At 40.0% G+C, this 19,870-nt stretch overlaps 1 protein-coding gene across 4 annotated transcripts in view; it reads left to right on the forward strand.

The window, feature by feature from the left end:
- The window catches only part of COL14A1 (collagen type XIV alpha 1 chain), a 281,368-nt gene that overhangs the window by 139,997 nt on the left and 121,501 nt on the right, over positions 1–19,870 (forward strand). For all 4 annotated transcript variants that reach the window (XM_031650141.1, XM_031650143.1, XM_031650140.1 and 1 more), the window contains exons 20-23: positions 7,502–7,631; positions 11,248–11,370; positions 13,942–14,091; positions 18,556–18,672. In XM_031650141.1, coding sequence (XP_031506001.1) covers positions 7,502–7,631; positions 11,248–11,370; positions 13,942–14,091; positions 18,556–18,672 — 520 coding nt within the window. The remainder of the gene's footprint in view (positions 1–7,501; positions 7,632–11,247; positions 11,371–13,941; positions 14,092–18,555; positions 18,673–19,870) is intronic.

Consider the following 19,870-nt stretch of genomic DNA (forward strand, 5'->3'; position numbering starts at 1 on the left):
TTTAATTTGAGTCTATGTGTGTCTTTGCATGTGAGATGGGTCTTCTGAATACAGCAAACCAATAGGTCTTGACTTTTATCCAGTTTGCCTTTTAATTGGGGCATTTAGCCCATTTACATTTAAGGTTAATATTGTTATGTGTGAATTTGACCCTGTCATTATGATGCTAGCTGGTTATTTTGCCCGTTAGTTGATGCAGTTTCTTCATAGTGTCAATGGTCTTTACAATTTGGTATGTTTTTTGCAGTGGCTGGTACTGGTTTTTCCTTTCCATATTTAGTACTTCCTTCAGGACCTCTTGTAAGGCAGGCCTGGGGGTGACAGAATCCCTCAGCATTTGCTTGTCTGTAAAGGATTTTATTTCTCCCTCACTTATGAAGCTTAGTTTGGCTGGATATGAAATTCTGGGTTGAAAATTATTTTCTTTAAGAATGTTGAATGTTGGCCCCCACTCTCTTCTGGCTTGTAGAGTTTCTGCAGAGAGATCTGCTGTTAGTCTGATGGGCTTCCCTTTGTGGGTAGCCCGACCTTTCTCTCTGGCTGCCCTTAACATTTTTTCCTTCATTTCAACCTTGGTGAATCTGATGATTGGGGTTTCTCTTCTCAAGGAGTATCTTTGTAATGTCTGTATTTCCTGAATTTGAATGTTGGCCTGTCTTGCTAGGTTGGGGAAGTTCTCCTGGATAATATCCTGAAGTGTGTTTTCCAACTTGGTTCCATTCTCCCTGTCACTTTCAGGTACACCAATCAAATGCAGATTTGGTCTCTTCACATTGTCCCATATTTCTTGGAGGCTTTGTTCGTTCCTTTTCATTATGTTTTCTCTAATCTTGTCTTCACACTTTATTTCATTAAGTTGACCTTCAATCTCTGATATCCTTTCTTTCACTTGATCCATTTGGCTATTTATACCTATGTATGCTTCACGAAGTTCTTATGTTGTTTTTTTCAGCTCCATCAGGTCATTTATGTTCTTCTCTAAGCTGATTATTCTGGTTGGCAGTTCCTGTAATGTTTTATCAAGGTTCTTGGCTTCCTGGCATTGCGTTAGAACATGCTCCTTGGGCGCCTGTAGTCCCAGTTACTTGGGAGGCTGAGGCAGGAGAATGGCGTAAACCCGGGAGGCGGAGCTTGCAGTGAGCTGAGATCCGGCCACTGCACTCCAGCCCGGGCGACAGAGCGAGACTCCGTCTCACAAAAAAAAAAAAAAAAAAAAAGAACATGCTCCTTCAGCTCAGAGGAGCTTGTTATTACCACCTTCTGAAGCCTACTTCTGTCAGTTCATTAAACTCATTCTCCATCCAGTTTTGTTCCCTTGCTGGAGGAATTGTGATTCATTGGAGGAGAAGGGGCATTTGAAATTTTCAGCCTTTTTGCATTGTTTTTTTTTTCTCGTCTTCATGGATTTGTCCACCTTTGGTCTTTGATGTTGGTGACCTTTGGATGGGGTTTGAGTGGTCATCCTTCTTGTTGATGTTGATGCTTTTGCTTCCTGTTTTTTAGTTTTCCTTCTAGTAGTCAGACCCCTCTGCTGCATATCTGCTGGAGTTTGCGGGAGGTCCACTCCAGACCCTGTGTGCCTGGGTATCACCAGCGGAGGTTGCAGAGCAGCAAAGATTGCTGCCTGTTCCTTCCTCTGGAAGCTTCATCCCAGAGGGGCACCTGTCAGATGACAGCTGGAGATCTACTGTATGAGGTGTCTGTCGACTCCTGCTAGGAGGTGTCTCCCCGTCAGTAGGCACGGGGTTCAGGGACCCACTTGAGGAGGCAGTCTGTCCCTTAGCAGAGTTCAAGCACTGTGCTGGGAGGTCCGCTACTTTTTTCAGAGCCAGCAGGCAGGAACGTTTAAGTCTGCTGAAGCTGCGCCCACAGCCACCCCTTCCCCCAGGTGCTCTGTCCCAGGGAGATGAGAGTTTTATCTATAAGCCCCTGACTGGGGCTGCTGCCTTTCTTTTATAGATTCCCTGCCCAGAGAGGAGGAATCTAGAGAGGCAGTCTGGCTACAGTGGTTTTGTGGCACTGTGGTAGGCTCTTCCCAGTCCAAACTTCCAGGCAGCTTTGCTTACACTGTGAGGGGAAAACTACCTACTCAAGCCTTACTAATGGCAGATGCCCCTCCCCGCACCAAGCTTGAGCATCCCAGGTTGACTTCAGACTGCTTTCCTGCCAGCGAGAATTTCAAGACAGTGGATCTTAGCTTGTTGGGCTCTGTGGGGATCGGATCTGCTGAGCAAGACCACTGGGCTCCCTGGTTTCAGTCCCCTTTCCAGGGGAGTAAATGGTTCTGTCTCGCTGGCATTCCAGGCATCACTGGGGTATGAAAATAAATTCTTGCAACTAGCTCGATGTCTGCCCAGATGGCCACCCAGCTTTGTGCTTGAAACACAGGGCCCTGGTGGTATAGGCACCCAAGGGAATCTTCTGGTCTGCAGGTTGCAAAGACCGTGGGAAAAGCATAGTATCTGGGCTGGATAGCTCTGTCCCTCACAGCATGGTCCCTCATGGCTTCCCTTGGCCTAGGGGAGGGAGTTCCCCAATTCCCTGTGCTTCCCGGGTGAGGTGATGTCCCACCCTGCTTATGCTCACCCTCCATGGGCTGCACCTACTGTCTAACCAGTCCCAGTGAGATGAACCGGGTACCTCAGTTGGAAATACAGAAATCACCTGCCGTCTGCATTGATCTCACTGGGAGCTGCAGACCAGAGCTGTTCCTATTTGGCCATCTTACTCGGGCACCAAAATCAATGATACACTCTTAATCATGGCCTGGTACGCTTTTAATCATGGCCTTCCCATGTATTCTAAATTTACACTGTATCATTCCTTTTCGTCTAGAACCTGGAAATTCTTTCTTAGACATGTTTCTGATCAAACCAGGTAACTCCAGTATGCATCCAGAAGAATTTTTCTTTTGAGTCATGAAATATGTTTATTTAGCTCATTACCTGCATTTCTTGCCCTCTGTTGCATTATTTCTGACACTCTGGGAAAGAAGTCTACAAGATTTATTATTGCTCAAGTATAACATTATCATTCCTTTGCCTTCCTCTCTCAAAAAGGCTTCAATGGGAAATTATTTTTGTTTATATGCTTACACAAACAACTATTTGAGCCCAAAATCCTTTAAGGAAAGTACTTCATTTCTGACTGATGGAGGAAGTATTTATAGGACGCAGTGATAGACCACACCTACTGTGAATAGCCAGAAGGCCATTATACTGTTCTGGGAGTATACTTTTGAAAAGTTAATGGATTCTTAAACAAAATAGGTTGAATTACAAATTCACTCAGACCATACACTTCAAATGGTCCATGATTGGCAAATTCAAAAAAATAAAATAAAATTTTGGTTAGGAATGGTAATTAAATATATAAGTTGTGATATTTTATTTTCTGTGTTATTTTTCTCATATTGTAATTTAGTTCCTAAAAATGAGCCCATGGAAACTTCCCAGAGTGAGAGGCTGTTTTTTTTTTTTTTTTTCTGGTTTGTTTGCTTTTTGTTTTTTACTCTTTCTAAGAAATACATTAAGCTTCTTAGTGAATTATTCCTGTTCATTTGGAAAGAATAACAATTTAATCTCATGCATGCACTCGTAAGCTATGCAAGGTAAAATAATAATAATATTTACTTTGGGTTGTCTCTAGATAATTTTTGCTTTTCTACTTTCTTTCATTTCACACTGTTTATTTTTGAAATAGTTGGACACCTAGATGAAGGGAAAAAAAGATCAAAAGTCTTAAGCACTCTGACCCAGTTAAACAAACCTGTAGTAAAAATGAAAAATGTTGATAAATTTGGTGGTGCTTATTTGCTGCACAAAACTGTTTTTTTCCCCCTCTCTTTTGCTATACAGAAGAAACTACTGTAGAATTCTTTAAGTATCAAGCTCCTTAAAATCCTCCTTTAGAGGATTTTAATTAAATAGGGTATGTGCACACTTGATTTACAGGCACCCTCTCAGGGACTCACCTGAGGGTTCTTTGAAAATTTGTATCAGTGTTTTATGAACTGTTACTGCAATACAAATGCAATGTGTTATGACTGGAGACAGAAAGTGGAGTGCATGTAAATTTAGATTATGAAACTAAGGTGGACAGGCAGAGGCACATCTGTATTAAAGTCCAAGGGTCTTGAAATCACATGGGCCAAATGACATCTTAAAATAATAACATATGGCACAGAAAGACAGATGGCTAAGACATATTATGAAAGCAAGAAAGGAAATGTGTCAAGATAAGAGGAATACCAAACCTTCCTTAATTCTCAAGGCTGATTAAATTTACACAAAGAAGTGATAAGCTTGTGTAATGAAGTTGGACAATAGTGTATGTATATGTTATACACTGTGTATTATAACATCGTAGACCAAAGTTCAGCTTAAATATATGTAAAACAAGGGAAATTTAATTTACGTTTCCAGTTGAGGTAAATGAAGTGTTTCTATACGTTCTAGATATAATTACACCTATCAAATATTTCCAGGTTAAAAAAAAAGTTTGAATTCTTAGAAATAAAACTGTAGTACCTGTCACATATTTTATAAGGATTGACTTTCAACTCTGTCTTGGAATATGGAGGAGTGGCAATGACATTGCTATACATTTTGTTTTCAGGATAGGAAGGTCTTTTATTTTAAAAGGCTAGTCAGGATTTCAGAATTTTCTAGAGCCTAAGTATAAAAATCTGTAGCTCTAACCTGAATTCTGGGTTGCAAGAATATGTCTAGAGGAAGAATACTCAAAGTGTGACTCAGTTTCCTACATGACTACATGATAAGTTCAGATATTAAGATTAACATTTTAGAAACATTGATAGCCATTTGACATTACTGCAACAACCTGAGAACATGATCACTTTTCTAACCACTTGGTTTTATCGTATTTTACAAATACTGGTCTGCAATGGATGGGAATTAAAATGACACCACGACCACCTAGTCCTTCACCACAAAGAGTTTGAGAATCACTATGTAGAACTGAACTTCATAAGACGGGAACACAGCCAGATACAGGGAATCCTCTTTCTACTGCAGGAACAGCTAGTTGGATGTGGTCCAGGTTGTACTGAAAAGCTTTGGGTGATATTAGAGCCAGACATGAAAATCCATTTCTGAAAAAAAATAAAAGCATGAAGCTCACTAGTTATATTTGCATCCCACCTAACCATGAACACTTTTACAGAATTGTTTTATAAATAAAACCAGCATCTGTTCTGACCTGCAGCATTTGTTTTTAGTAGGAGCACATTTTTTTACTTTGCTTTGTCCAAACAAGCAGAGGCCAGGCAAGAGGAACTTTGCATACCCAAGAGGAGACTGCTTTTTACTCTTGAGAATGAGTATCAATAGGGTAAGAAGGTTCAAGTGATGCAGTCATGTGGAGTAGAGGACAAAGGCCCAGACAAGATTCTTGGGGTTTCGGAATGGCTCTTTTACTCAATAGCTCTATGAGCCTCAGTTTCCTCATCTGTGAAATGAGTGTGACGATACCCCTTATTTCAAAAGGAGGTAATGAAGATTAAGTGAATTACAGATTGCGAATTCCTAATCTTAAAATTCAAAATCTGAAATGTTCCAAAATCTAAAACATTTTGAACACTGACATGATGCTACAAGTGGAAAATTTCACATAGAAGTAATTAACACAAACTTTGTTTTATGCACACGATTATTTAAAATATTGTATAAAATTACCTCCAGATTATGTATATAAAGTATATATGAAATGTAAATGAATAGTGTTTTTAGACTTGGGTCTAATCCCCAAGATACCTCCTTATGCATCTACAAATATTCCTGAATCTAACAAAATCTCAAATCCAAAACACTGCTGGTCTCAAGCATTTCTGATAAGGTTTACTCAGTCTGCATATGCTATATCAGAATGCTTACAGCAGCACCTGGCACATAATAATTGCTAGGTAAGGGAGACCTCTTACTATAAATCACAGCAACTACTCCTGGCAAGCTAATGAGTCTTCTAAAACAGTCACACTGCTTTTTAGTATTCCATGTGCTAAATTTAATTGGTTAATTCCAAGACCGTGTGCTTCTCAGTTTGAAAGAAGACATTATTTAACATCAACATGGGTGGTTTGCTAGATGGACAGATTGAAATGAATGCCCAGGCTCTGCTTCAGCAGGGTTACATTTAAAAGAAACACCCTGAGGGAAGCTATGTTGATGGAGTAATACAAGTCAGGGCAACCTCAATTCTTCTCTTACCCTTTCTTAGTGCTAGGGCCGTCTAACTCATTCTGGAATAAAGCAGAGCTCCTTTGTAAATATCTCCTTCTCAGGACCCCGAGTTCACACATCAGTTCATACCTGTACATTTCAATGGCCCTTTCCAATGAGGAGCAAAATCATATTAATCTCACATAAAATCACCTAATTTAGATTTCCTTGTTTCATATTTAAAATATTGCTTTTGAAGCTTAGCAATATCTTAGCAACAGCTGCTTCTGGGTTCAACTCGAGGCTTTCTAGGGCTTATTCCATGATTTATGGGTTCCTTCCTTCATCCAGAAAGAGACAGCATCGCCCTTTGCCTGCTGGCATTTTACCCAGCACTTGAAAAGTAACTCCAGCTGTCCTGGTCTTGTGACTCCCTTAAACCCGTTTGAGTCAGTTCTTACATCCTAGCACTTTTCCAGCCATGATTAAGTTCTTTAAATGGCCCGGTGATGGGCCAGCTCCTCACTCCTGGAGCACAGACAGAAAGTTTTGTGGTTTTAGCACTGAGAACATGTGGTTTCTAGTCCAGACGATTCTTTTCGAGGTGGCAGAGTTCACACAGCCGCCACATGGCGCCCTGCACTCACTTGTGCGATGTCAAACCCACTGCTCCTTTTCTTTTTTGTGGGGACAGCCTTTTAGACACAGAGTGATGGTGATTCTAGATTGAGGAAGACAACTCCTTTCAGAAACAAAAAAGCTGCACCATTTTTTAGTGTTAGTGGTAAATATGCTTCAGCTCAAGAAAACTTGGCTTTAATGTGTGGTTCTGTTGCTCTTGGCTAGGGTCCATCCTTTCTAACTGAAAGAAGAAAATGCTGGGGTCTGATTATCTCTGAAGGAGGAAAGAATGGAAGGCTGACTTTGCAAGAGGATACTTAAGTAAAACAAAAAATGATAAGCAGCAGGCTGGATTATAGAATGAACTCTCCCAATCCATAAACACCTGCTATCTAAATAGGCCATTATTCTCTCTTCTGGATACTTTACAAATGCCAAGAAGATGTTGAGAGAAGAATATTCCTTAGAGCTTAAGAGCATCAAATTTAAACCTTCTGTATTAGTGATTATAAACTAAGGGTTACTATGATGGGAATTTCAGGGAGAAATGCTTTTTTGCACGAATGCCTTTTCTTTTCTTCTCACTCTCAAAGCACATCTCTTTGCTTTTGATTGTTTCAAAATGTGTAAAGTTATGCTTCATTAGCAAATCAGTGGAAACAGGTCTCACTAAGACTGTGGTGCTTTGCTTTTTTGTTCAGATTATGGTGGCTGGAAGCCAGAACAATCTCCTTCTGAAGCCTCTGCTTCCTGATACTGAATACAAAGTCACAGTGACTCCCATCTACACAGATGGAGAAGGCGTCAGTGTCTCTGCTCCTGGAAAAACCTGTAAGTGAAGCTTTCTCCCTTTGGCTATAAGCTGACTTGTCCCCTGTAATGCACCCTGAAAGATACAGTAGATTGCAGTGAAGAAACTAAAAGATTTGGAAACAGGAAATCTGTCTGCATCCTGTCTTTACATACACAAGCTATGTGACTCTAAGTAAATTGCTTAAATGTTCTGGGCTGCAGTTTCCTTTTCTGTGGAAGTGAAGACTTGAAAAACCAGTACATCTTTCTCTTCCAGAGTTTAATTCATCAAGGTCTTGTTGATTCATCACAATGTACTCTGAGTGCCTAATTTCTCTTCACCTAACAGGTGTGCTGTAGTCCAAGCCACACTCTCTTTTATTTTTATTTTATTTAATTAATTTACTTTTATTTCCATAGGTTTTTGGGGAACAGGTGGTATTTGGTTACATGAGTAATTTCTTTAGTGGTGATTTGTGAGATTTTGGTGCACTCATCACCTGAGCAGTATACACTGAACCCAATTGGTAGTCTCTTATCCCTCATCCCCTTCCCACCCGATCCCCTGGAGTCCCCAAAGCCCATTGTATCCTTCTTATGCCTTTGCATCTTCATAGTTTAGCTCCCACTTATAAGCGAGAACATACAATGTTTGGTTTTCCATTTCTGAGTTACTTCACTTAAAATAAGTCTCCAGTCTCATCTGGGTTGCTGAAAATGCCATTAATTCATTCCCTTTTATGCAAGCCACACTCTCTCTCATCCAGATGCGTGTACTAGCCTCCTGTCAGGTCTTCCTGCTTCTACTCATGCCATCTCCTATTCTTCTCATAGCAGCTTGAGGAGGTTTTCAGCAGATAAATGATCTGCACCTCTGTTCTAAGCCTCCCAATGGCTTCTCATTATACCCAGGATAAAATCCTACGTCCTTCTGTGCCTTACAAAGATGAACCTACCACCTGGATCCTGCTGATCTGTTTGATCTCCCCTCCTGGCCATTTCCCCAGTCATACCTCCCCTTCTGCCCTCCACTGGACTCTTTGAAGTTGTTCCTGCCCTAGGCCCCATGCCCTAGCAATTCCTTCTACATGGAATATGCTTTCCCAGATGTTTGCATGTCAGAAGTTTTCTGGTCATCCTGGTCTAAGCTCAACATCACCTCCTCAGCTTTTTCTGGCCACCCCATGCAAAGTAGCCCCCACTGTCTGTGATATTATCATTTTTTGTTTGTTGCTTTTGGTCATATCATGGCACTAATTACTCTCTGGTGTTTTCTTATTTATTCATGTATTTGCTTACTGTCTGTCTCCCATCCCTGGAAGGCAAGCACTGTGAGAGCTTGGGGCCTCATCAATACTGTTCACTTCTGCATGCCAAGCTCCTATGGTGCTGTGTGGCACAGAGGAGGCGTCATGCAACACTTGTTTAAGAAGGATTGACCATGGTCCTCAAATGAGAAAGATGCATGAAAACCCTTGGTTAAAGCATTACAGAGTCTTAGTTGTCTTCATTGTTGATCTGATTGTCTATTCTTGCATAAAGACTGCTCTAGAACTTAATGGTTTAAAACAGTGACCTTTTTTTTTTTTTTTAATCACATCTCACAATTGTGTGGGTCAGGAAATTGGGCAGGACTTGCCGGGAAATTCTGCTCCACATGGGATTGATCCATGTCACCCGGTGGTATTCGCTTGAGGGCTGGGCTGGTGTGGAGAGTACAGGACAACTTTACCCACATATCTGGCATCTTGGTGAGGGTGGCAAGCAGCCTGGACCCAGCTGAGTCCCTCTCTCTCTCCATTAGTTTCAGAGCTTCTCCATGTGGTCTTTCCAGCAAAGCAGTCATATTTCTTACATGTCACCTCAGGACTGTAACAGCAAGAGTTCCAAGAGGCATAAAATGGAAACTGCTAGTATATCTTCTGCTGCAGTCTATTTATTGGTCATGGTAGTCATAGAACCCACCCAGATTCAAAGAAACAGTCATAGCCCCACCTGTCAATGGAAGGAGGGTCAAAAACTCTGTGACCATCTTTATCTGTCATAATTACCAATGGTGACATGTGGTTAGGTTCTAAATGGTATCAAGGGCTGAATTCTGTACCTGGGCACCGAAGTGTGGAGTTTTCAACTAAGTTTGTGAAAATCGTTAAAATTCTGAAGCCCGGAGTCCTGATTCTACTCAGCTAGGCAAATAAGTATCATCTCCTCGTTTAAAAGTGCTGGCATCACTCCCTCCTCCCATGCTTATGCCATGTGCCTCCATCCAGACTCCCACCAAGCCTGCACATGTTGCTAAACATCACCCAGAGTATTGTGAGTCCTCAGAGCTGCTATAGTTGTTTCCTCAGGGGACATGAGGAAGGACAGAAGGAAAACAGAAGAGCAGAGCTATAGGGAGATTTCAAACTTTTCACTCCACCTTTACCGGTATATTGGCCTCTTGATTTGGTCTATGCACTGGAATTTCTAGCATATGTTGGTATGTTGCTGCTGAATAAATGTTTGAAAACCAAAACCACAGACTTAAGCAACAATTAAAGAAAACATCAAGTAGTATTTTACCTAGCAAGGTAAATACTTGCTATTATTTATTTATCTTTAAATAAAAATTATTTAAAGATTATTAGTATGAAATTAGGGCCTAAATCTTATTACAGAAATGCCATTACATCTTAACAATCTCTATATAGTGAAATTATTTTGAAGTATTAGTGGATGATCTAAGCATGATTAAGCAGTGGCCGACACAACTAAGTTTTATCAACAACAAAATGATAATGACAAAATGCATACAAATTTATAATAGTGCTCCATATAAATGACTGTAATGTTTTGATAAAAAATGGATAAGTAATAATATAAAACTTCAAACAATATAGGAAATATGAAGATGAAAGCAAAAGAAAAAATCAGAAACTTACCTCTGAGAATAATCACTATTAACATTCTATGAACACGCCCCCAATATTGCTATTCACATATACTTAGTGGAACAGAGTGGCATGGAGACAGACATTTCTAATAAACATGATTGAATTCAATTATACCTAAAATTAACTGATGAAAGGGGAATCAAAATAACAATGAAAGACTTCTACATTTCAGATAAAAGTGTTTTATCCTGAGAGCAGTTATTTCCCATATATTTAATATTGAAGGCCAGGCGTGGTGGCTCACGCCTGTAATCCCAGCACTTTGGGAGGCCAAGGCGGGTGGATCACAAGGTCAGGAGATCAAGACCATCTTGGCTAACACGATGAAACCCCGTCTCTACTAAAAATACAAAAAATTAGCCAGATGTGGTGGCGGGTGCCTATAGTCCCAGCTACTTGGGAGGCTGAGGCAAGATAATTGCTTCAATCCAGGAGGTGGAGGTTGCAGTGAGCGGGGATCATGCCACTGCACTCCAGCCTGGGTGAAGGAGTGAGACTCTGTCTCAAAAAAAAAAAAAAAAAAAAAAACCAGAAACAAACAAACAAACAAAAAACAACCACAGACTCTCAAAGGCTTCTCATTGTGTGTTTCAGTGCACTTTCACTTTTAAATATTTTTAATTTTGTGGGAAGATGTCTTATATTTTGGTGGCAACAGTGTGGGACATACAGAAGGAAATTACACTGAATCCCTGTTTTTCCTTTTCTTTTCTGCTCAGTGCCGTCCTCAGCGCCCCAGAACTTGCGGGTGTCCGAGGAATGGTATAACCGGTTGCGCATTACGTGGGACCCCCCGTCTTCCCCAGTGAAAGGCTATAGAATTGTCTACAAACCTGTCAGTGGTAAGTAAGGCTTTGTAAATAATATTGATACCATGAGTAGTCACTTAAAATGTCTTTAGGTAAATTGTTTTCTGATAACACTTTGTTTGGTTGTATTTTTTAAAGAAGTAGGGAGAAACTCTTACTTGTTTTGGAAAAATAAAGTGTTTTAGTATGGTTAGTGATAAGGTAGATATTATCAGGATGATGAAGCTATGACATGACATAAAAAACTACTGGGCACATCAATTAGAAGAATGTGTATTGGGTATAAACTTGACCTAATCATACCCTAGACCAGGAACCAATCTAAGCAGACCTTGACTTTATAGGAAGCTTTTATGCTCAATGAACATATAAGTTCTAAACATTTGGAATTTCTGATTTCAAAGTTCTCCTCTACCTCTTACTTCTTGGATTAGTTGGAAAAATTTCATTTACCAACTTCTTAGTCTCTCCAGTTTGGAAATGATATGGGGCGGGGGGACTCATCACAGTAGTAAAATGCTTTTCCACCAGTCTCTTAGCCACCTCCATAAGAGGATCCCTCTCACCTCTACCTCCCACATAATTATATCTTGAAGGCATGAAAATGATCGGAGTAGAAAGCAATTGCACCCTTGGTCTGTATGCCTGTGAAGAGGAGACTGTGTGCACCAGCACCTCTTACAGTGCCATCTCTCCATTCTTAGCAATCTCACGAAGTTTAAACAGGAGACTAGAATTGATGTTATTAGGGTCTTCTCAGTTTTCTAGACCTGGGCCTGCAGTACTCTAGTTGTTCAGCAGAAAGGACATCTCCAGTCATTTTTCTTAATTTGGCAGGAAAATTTTAAAAACATTCTTAGGGTCATGAAAACATTTTCTGCTATCTGGGTGTGGTGGCTCATGCCTATATTCTCAGCCCTTTGGGAGGCTGAGGAGGGTGGATTGCTTGAGTCCAGGAGTTTGAGACCAGCCTGGGCAACATAGTGTGACCCTGTCTCTACAAAAAATACAAAAATTAGCCACGTGTGGTGGCATGCACCCATAGTCCCAGCTACCTGGGAGGTTGAGGTAGGAAAATTGCCTGAGCCCGATAAGTCAAGGCTACAGTGAGCTGTGATCACACCACTCCAGCCTGGGCAACAGAGCAAGACCCTGTCTCAAAAAATAAAAATAGAATGTAAGCCCTTTCTGCCTTCAAAAACTCCATTAGTCTCAATTTTTCATCTGAGATGTGGTTCTTGCCCCATATCAATTTTCAGCCTTTTCTATTGTGTCCCATTATCCATGTGCTATTGTCTTCAGGCCCATAAGACTGAAATACTCCCACCTCCAGTTTCTGCAGACAAGCATCCTTATAACCAGGAAAATAAAATAGCAAGACTAGAACATGGATGCATGAGCCTGCTCCAGGCTCATTCTTTGGGACGCATCACCAGTGTTTTTGTCTCTTTGCTTTAGGCCTGAAGCATGCATTAATTTGTAAGACAGCCTTGCTTAATTTGTTCTTTGGATCATTTTACAAATATTGATCAGGCTTTCTAAGCACAAAAGGCTTTATTTTAGACCAGTGGTTCTCAGTTGATGTCATTTGCCCCCCAACGGAGACATTTTTTATTGTTACAACTGGTGAGGGAGGACTTGCTCCTGGAATCTAATGGGTACTGGTAAACATGCTACCATTGACAGTACTCCTCTGCCCCAGAGTAAAGAATTTTTCAGTTCAAGATACCAGCAGTGCTGAGGCTGAGAAATCCTGTTTTAGGTCAAGTGGGAGAAATATACATGTATGGTCATTTGCATTGTACGTGTGGGGCATGGGACCGTCGCTACTGAGTTAACACATACATAGAGAAACATATAAATGTATTGTTGGAAGGGGCCTTCTGGAGGAAAGTGATGAGTATTTTGAGAACGTGTCACTAACTCAAAGCTCTTAAAGAATGAGCATGCATGGGAAGAGGCAGGAGGTAAATAAATTTGTATAGGCTTTAGCAACGAATGTTTTTAAGGCTTCATTAAAGACCCCACTAGATTGAAGAAGAGGTGAAAACATAAAGGCCTGAAAATGCTAGCTAATCAAGGGCCTTGGAATAAGAGCGTAATCTGTCTGGTATTAAACATCCTGAAAGGAGTAGATAAAACTAAAGTGGTAACTTTGATGCTGGTTCAGAGTGTGGCAAGGTTTGGCCTGGTCTCCATGATAAAATTTGCTGTGACTGCCGCTTGCGTGTCTGCTGGGAACAAAGTTGGTTACCTTAGAAGGGACAATTGAGAATTATTTCTTTAGTTGGACAAATTCCTCAATTGCCTATCATGACATAGTACATAACAATATAGCAGATGGTAGACTGAGGTGGACCAACTTCTTTGAATAAGCACAAGGATAAAACTATATTTGGGGAAAGGACTAGGTCCCTAAAAATAACCTTTAGTGCAGCAGTTTTTAGAGCTAGATGAGACCAGATTGAAACCTCAACCCTGCTGTCTGCTTGCTGTGTAATCCTAGGCAACTGAAAAGCAGTCAAGTGAGTACAATTTGATCTAAGAGTGCTTCTATTTTCCCATATTTTGTTGTAACTAAAATATATCCTCTTTCTTCTTTAGTTCCTGGTCCAACACTGGAAACATTTGTGGGAGCTGACATTAACACCATTCTTATCACAAACCTCCTCAGTGGAATGGATTACAATGTGAAGATATTTGCCTCCCAGGCCTCAGGCTTCAGCGACGCCCTGACAGGCATGGTGAAAACATGTAAGAGCCATCTCCAGTGGCCTCAACTGTACATGGGTTTTGCTCTGTTTTGTTTTTTGAGATGGAATCTCTCTCTGTCGCCCAGGCTGGAGTGTGGTGGTGCGATCTCGGCTCACTGCAACATCCGCCTCCAGGGTTCAAGTAATTCTCCTGCCTCAGCCTCCCGAGTAGCTGGGATTACAGGCACATGCCACCACGCCCAGTTAATTTTCATATTTTTAGTAGAGATGGGGTTTCACCATGTTGGCCAGGATGGTCTCCATCTCTTGACCTCGTGATTCAACCTCCTCAGCCTCCCAAGCACACGGGGTTTTGCTGTTTTGTTTTCACTGTAACTTGTCACTCAACCCCTGCTTCCATTTGGTCATTCATTTTTCTTTTCCTCCATGTTGCCCTTTCTGGATGGTGTTTCAGGGAAATAAAGGTGTGCTGTATATTCGGGGTAGTTCGGAGTCCCGGTTGACAGGCGGGATGTCAGTACCTGGCTTTCAAATAGGCTTGATGATTGCAGATAGGATTTCCTTCTGGAAAATCTGTGTTGGCATTTTTCAGATTAGGTGAAATTTTCCAAACAGCCTGTAGCCCGAGATGGCCAATGTCAAAGTTGGAGCAGAAGGAGGTTTGTCTTTTCTCAGAGGGGTCACTCCACCCCCTTGCACATGCACACATGCCATCCATCAAAAGTACATGCCACCCCATTCTCAGCACTTCCTTCTCTACTCCTTTGAGGGTTTTCGTGTTGTCTGCACACCATCTGGGACTTCTCATTGACGTACACCACTCCCAGACACCCACGCATTAATCAGTGTTTTCCAAATTCCAGCATGTACGTTCCATATTCCTGAAGTTTGTTATACCTCTGCATGATCTGTTTATTTATTTGAATTGACTTACAGTTTTTGACCTAAATACTTCTCAAAATCCATGTAATTACCCTAAACAGAAAATTAGTATTTTTATTTTTTAATATATTAAAAAAAATTTCTGCTCTACTAGCTTTTTAGTTAAATATTCTAAATTTTCATAGCTACCCTAGAGTTTTCAATGTGAATCCTCAGCTTATTCCAGTCTACCTTAAATTACTGCTTTTTGGCTTAAGAATTTTTTACCGATGTATAATACCATCTTCGTTTTTGCTACTCTTTTTCTATCTGTTTTGTAATTCTATTGTTATAAATCCCTCAAGATATTGTTGTTGTTTCAAATAATCACTATTCTTTCATTTTTTTCTAGCTTTATTGAAGTATAATTGGCAAATGAAAATTGTATATGTTCAAGGTATAGATACACAGATCTGCAATCTTCAACGTGATGATTTATGTTTACAATGTGTAATGATCACCACAATCAAATAATTTTGATACATTTATTTTCTTTTTTGGTAGTCAAATGACATCTTTATTGTTTTTTTATTTTATTTATTTTAAAAACTTCAATATCTCTTGGGATACAAGGGGTTTTTGGTTACATGGATAAATTCTCTAGTGGTGAATTCTGAGATTTTACTGTACCCATCACTGGAGCACTGTATACTGTCCCCAATCCATACTTTTTTATCCCTCACCCGCCTTCCAAACCTCCCCCTTTAGTCCCCAGAGTCCATTATATCACTCAAGATTTTTAATCACATTTTAAAATACACATTAAAGATAACACATAAATGACCAAAATACAAGTGGTTTGGCTATGTGCTAATAAAAATAGTCCTGAGTGCAATCAGCAACACATGCGCCACTCTTGAGATCGTCATGTTATTATCGAAAGAATAAGCCTCAAATCTGCTACTTATTAGCGTGGCCTTGGGCAAATTGCTTAACTTCCCTCAGCCCAGGCTTTTTCAATTCTAAAATGAAGATAATAATAACCATTGTTCAGGCAAATTGTGAGGATCGCAGAGAAAAAATGTATGTAACGCGTTTATGATGTGGCAAATATTCAATGAATAACCACTACTATTATTGTAATGATTGGGCTTTATGCACTTGGCCTATATCTTACCCTCATCCCTAATAAATAATTAATCTAATCAATACTGTCAGGCAAAAGTGAGCCGTATATTAAGCCAGACCCCAGCATCCCCCAATTGCGTGTAGGGCCAGCCCTTTTACAGAAGAGGTGTCCTGAATTCTCTGTCACGGAATATCTTGAGACCTTAAAGGCTAGCTAGTGAATAAATGTATCTTAAAAGAAATAGTCTCTATCTTCAACAGACCTAGGAAGCCTTTGGCTGTGGTTCTGATCTTGTGCTTGGCTATTGATGTGACACTGTTGTGGCTTCACTAATGAAACCTCCAAGTATTTCCTCTGTTTTGCTCCTGTAGCAACCTCACAGCCTTCCTTAGTTACACCACAGCATCCCCTATAGCTGAGATTACAAGCATGCGCCACCGTGCCTGGCTAATTTTCTCTTTTTAGTAAAGACAGGGTTTCACCATGTTGGTCAAGCAGGTCTTGAACTGCTGACCTCAGGTGATCCACGTGACTTGGCCTCTCAAAGTGCTGGGATTACAGGACTGAGCCACCACGCCCAGCACTATGATTTTTTATTGGTCTCTCTTCTCCCCAGTCTTTCTTGTCTTTTTCCATCCTCTTTTCTCTGCTCCCTCTTCAATTTTATTTCCTCTTTCTTCTCTCCCTTAATAAATATATTGAGCATTCCAAACATCTTTTAAAAGACTGAGATTGTTGAATTGTTTTACATTCTTGTCCTTAAAATATAAATTAAGTGGGTTTATTATTTATTCTCTTTCTCCCAAGCAAAAGAAAACCTCCCACAATGGTAAATAAATTAATATAAGATATTTTTAAAATATTTTGTGTGATTATATAAATCATTAACATTCATAAAATTATGTAAATCAGGGCCGGGTACAGTGGCTCATGCCTGTAATCCCAGCACTTTGGGAAGCTGAGGCAGGTGGATCACCTGAGATTAGGAGTTTGAGAACAACCTGGCCAACATGGCGAAACCCTGCCTCTACTAAAAATACAAAAGTTAGTCGGGTGTGGTGGTGGGCGCCTGTGATCCCAGCTACTCAGGAAGCTGAGGCAGGAGAATCGCCTGTACCCGGGAGGTGGAGGTTGCAGTGAGCTGAGATTGTGCTACTGCACTCCAGCCAGGGTGACAAGAGCAAGACTCCATCTCAAAAAACAAAACAAAAAAAGTTATATAAATCAATTAACATTCATGTCATTTGTTTTTGTTAGAGGAAAGAGAGATTGTATAATTGGCTTTAGGAAAAAAGTCTTCTTTTCTTCTGTAACAGAAAGGAACAGTGTAAATGTACAAATTGTAGTTAAACAAGATTATTTTTACCATCTTGAAAAGATAATTTCAAGGTATTTTTATTTTGTGAGTAAGCTAAGAGAGAGAGAGAGAAATAATAGAAAATGATATGAATGGAAGTCAGAGGTCATTAGGAAAAGTAAATATGTTGATTTTCTGCTTGGATCCAAATGATAAACACTGGCTACCTACTTTTCTATTGTCTTGTAGAAACAATATTTTATTGCCTCCCCAGACAACCATTTTTGCATATCACAGTGTCTAAGATTAATAGGAACCTATGTATTTTTAAAATAATTTGTGTTATCTGTGTAAAATCTTTTATTTTTAAATTTTCAATAGTGTTTATTCAATCGTGTTTTGAAGACCAGTCTTTGTAAAACTGCTCCTGTTGGCAGAACACTTCCATTTTGACTATTTTACTCTTCCCTTTTTTAAGCCATGGCTGTCTCATTGGTTGATAAGTACATACTGTATTTACTTTTTTATTATACAAGTATTACATGTTTATTGTGTAATATTTAGAAAATACAAGTATATAAAGGGGGTAAGATTGAAAATTACCCAAAATTTCATCATCGTTTGCATCTGGTCTTTTTGCTATGACTACGTACTTCCTCTTCTGTTTAAAATGCAGACAGGGCCAGATATGGTGGCTCACACTTGTAATCCCAGCACTTTGGGAGGCTGAGGTAGGCAGGTGGCTTGAGTTCAGGAGTTTGAGACCAGCCTGAGCAACATGGCGAAACACTGCCTCTACAAAAAAAAAAAAAAAAAATTAGCTGCGTGTGATGGCACATGCCTGTGATCCCAACTACTCGGAAGGCTGAGGTGGGAGAATTGCTGGAGTCCAGGAGGTCAAGGTTACAGTGAGCTGAGATTATGCCATTGCACTGCAGCCTGGGCTACAGAGCAAGACCCCGTCTCAAAACGAACAAACAACAAACAAATAAGAAAAATAGCAGACAGACCACATCATGCATAATGTTTTGCAATCTGTTTTCTCAAGTCATAAAACAGTTATCTTTTGTACACTAACTCATTGTAAATTGATGGATTTCCCAGCTCTCTGAGTATGCAGCTTTGAATGAAAATTGTTCCAGAAGTTAATTTCAGATTCAGGGATGTTTGTGGTGTTGTCTGCAGTGTGATACAGTTATGTTTCCATTTCATTCCAGTGTTCTTGGGTGTTACAAACCTCCAAGCCAAACACGTTGAAATGACCAGCTTGTGTGCCCACTGGCAGGTACATCGCCATGCCACAGCCTATAGAGTTGTTATAGAATCCCTCCAGGGTAAGTACAATCCATCACTTATGTTTTTGTCAAGCATTTGTGTATTTGGCTCTTTGCACACCACTGTGTACAACACACAAGTGGCATTAGACAACAGCCCTCTTGTCGAGGAAGCAATTTGTACTGGTCAGTCATGCTGCATATGGAGTCTGACTGGTTGGGTAAGCGAATTACTAACCCTCTGCAAACCTCCCTTTTCCTTATCTGGTAATGGGTATAACCATAGTGCTGATTTTTTAGAGTTCTGTGAAGATAAAACTGAGATATTCCACAGGAAGCATTTGCAACAGTGCTCTGTGCACTGGAAGGACCCCAAAAATGTTAGCAGCCAGATAGCCAAGACTAGCATACATTAAAATTATATTGTGCTCTAATTTGGGTAATCACTCTCTAGGGATCAAGTTTAAATTTGATGTTTTTCTTAATGTTTCTTTTTCTTTTGGGGATAACTGGTGAACAACAAACCCTCATTACAGAGATTTAATGTATCTATACCATCATGAACAAGTTCTTCGGCGTTACAGTTCTCACATACATCCACAATTTGGGACTTCGTTCCAAACTGAAACAGTAAAAATGTCTCACTGTCTTCATTAAAAATATTGAGAACAATAACAAATGACTGATTACCCAAAAATGAGTATCTAGAGCCGGTTTATCATCTTTTCCCAATGTCAGCATGGACACTATTCAGAAGATGAATCAAATAATATACTTAATCAGATTTATAGAAACAATAGAAAAGATATGTCTTGTTATTTTATGGGATTATAGGAGATGCTAAAGAATCCCAAATGATTTTTTAAAATCTTCCAAACTTGGGAGTAAAATTGTTAAAAATGTAGCCTATTCTTTCTGGACAAATGATCTTGGTTTTCCCATTTCCGTAAAGCAAATGACCTAATTATTTCTAGTCCAGGTAAGATCGGGTTTAGTAGCCCATATTCCTGACTATAGATACATTCAAAATCCATAAATCCCATTTTGGATCCAATCCATAAAGTGGAAAGAGTACTTTAGGAGAGCACTGAGAGCATTTGGAAATATGTCCCTTGTAGAATAAGAACTGAGATAGGTGGAACATACTAGAAGAAACTCCTGCGAATCCCAGGCAAGATATCATCATGATAGACATGTGGCACCACTGCTTCCTTAAATCCCTCTATGTGATGTAAGGATCCTTCCAGCCTGACATTGG

This window comes from Papio anubis, chromosome 8 (genome assembly GCF_008728515.1).
Source record: "Papio anubis isolate 15944 chromosome 8, Panubis1.0, whole genome shotgun sequence".
Classification (NCBI taxonomy): domain Eukaryota; kingdom Metazoa; phylum Chordata; class Mammalia; order Primates; family Cercopithecidae; genus Papio; species Papio anubis.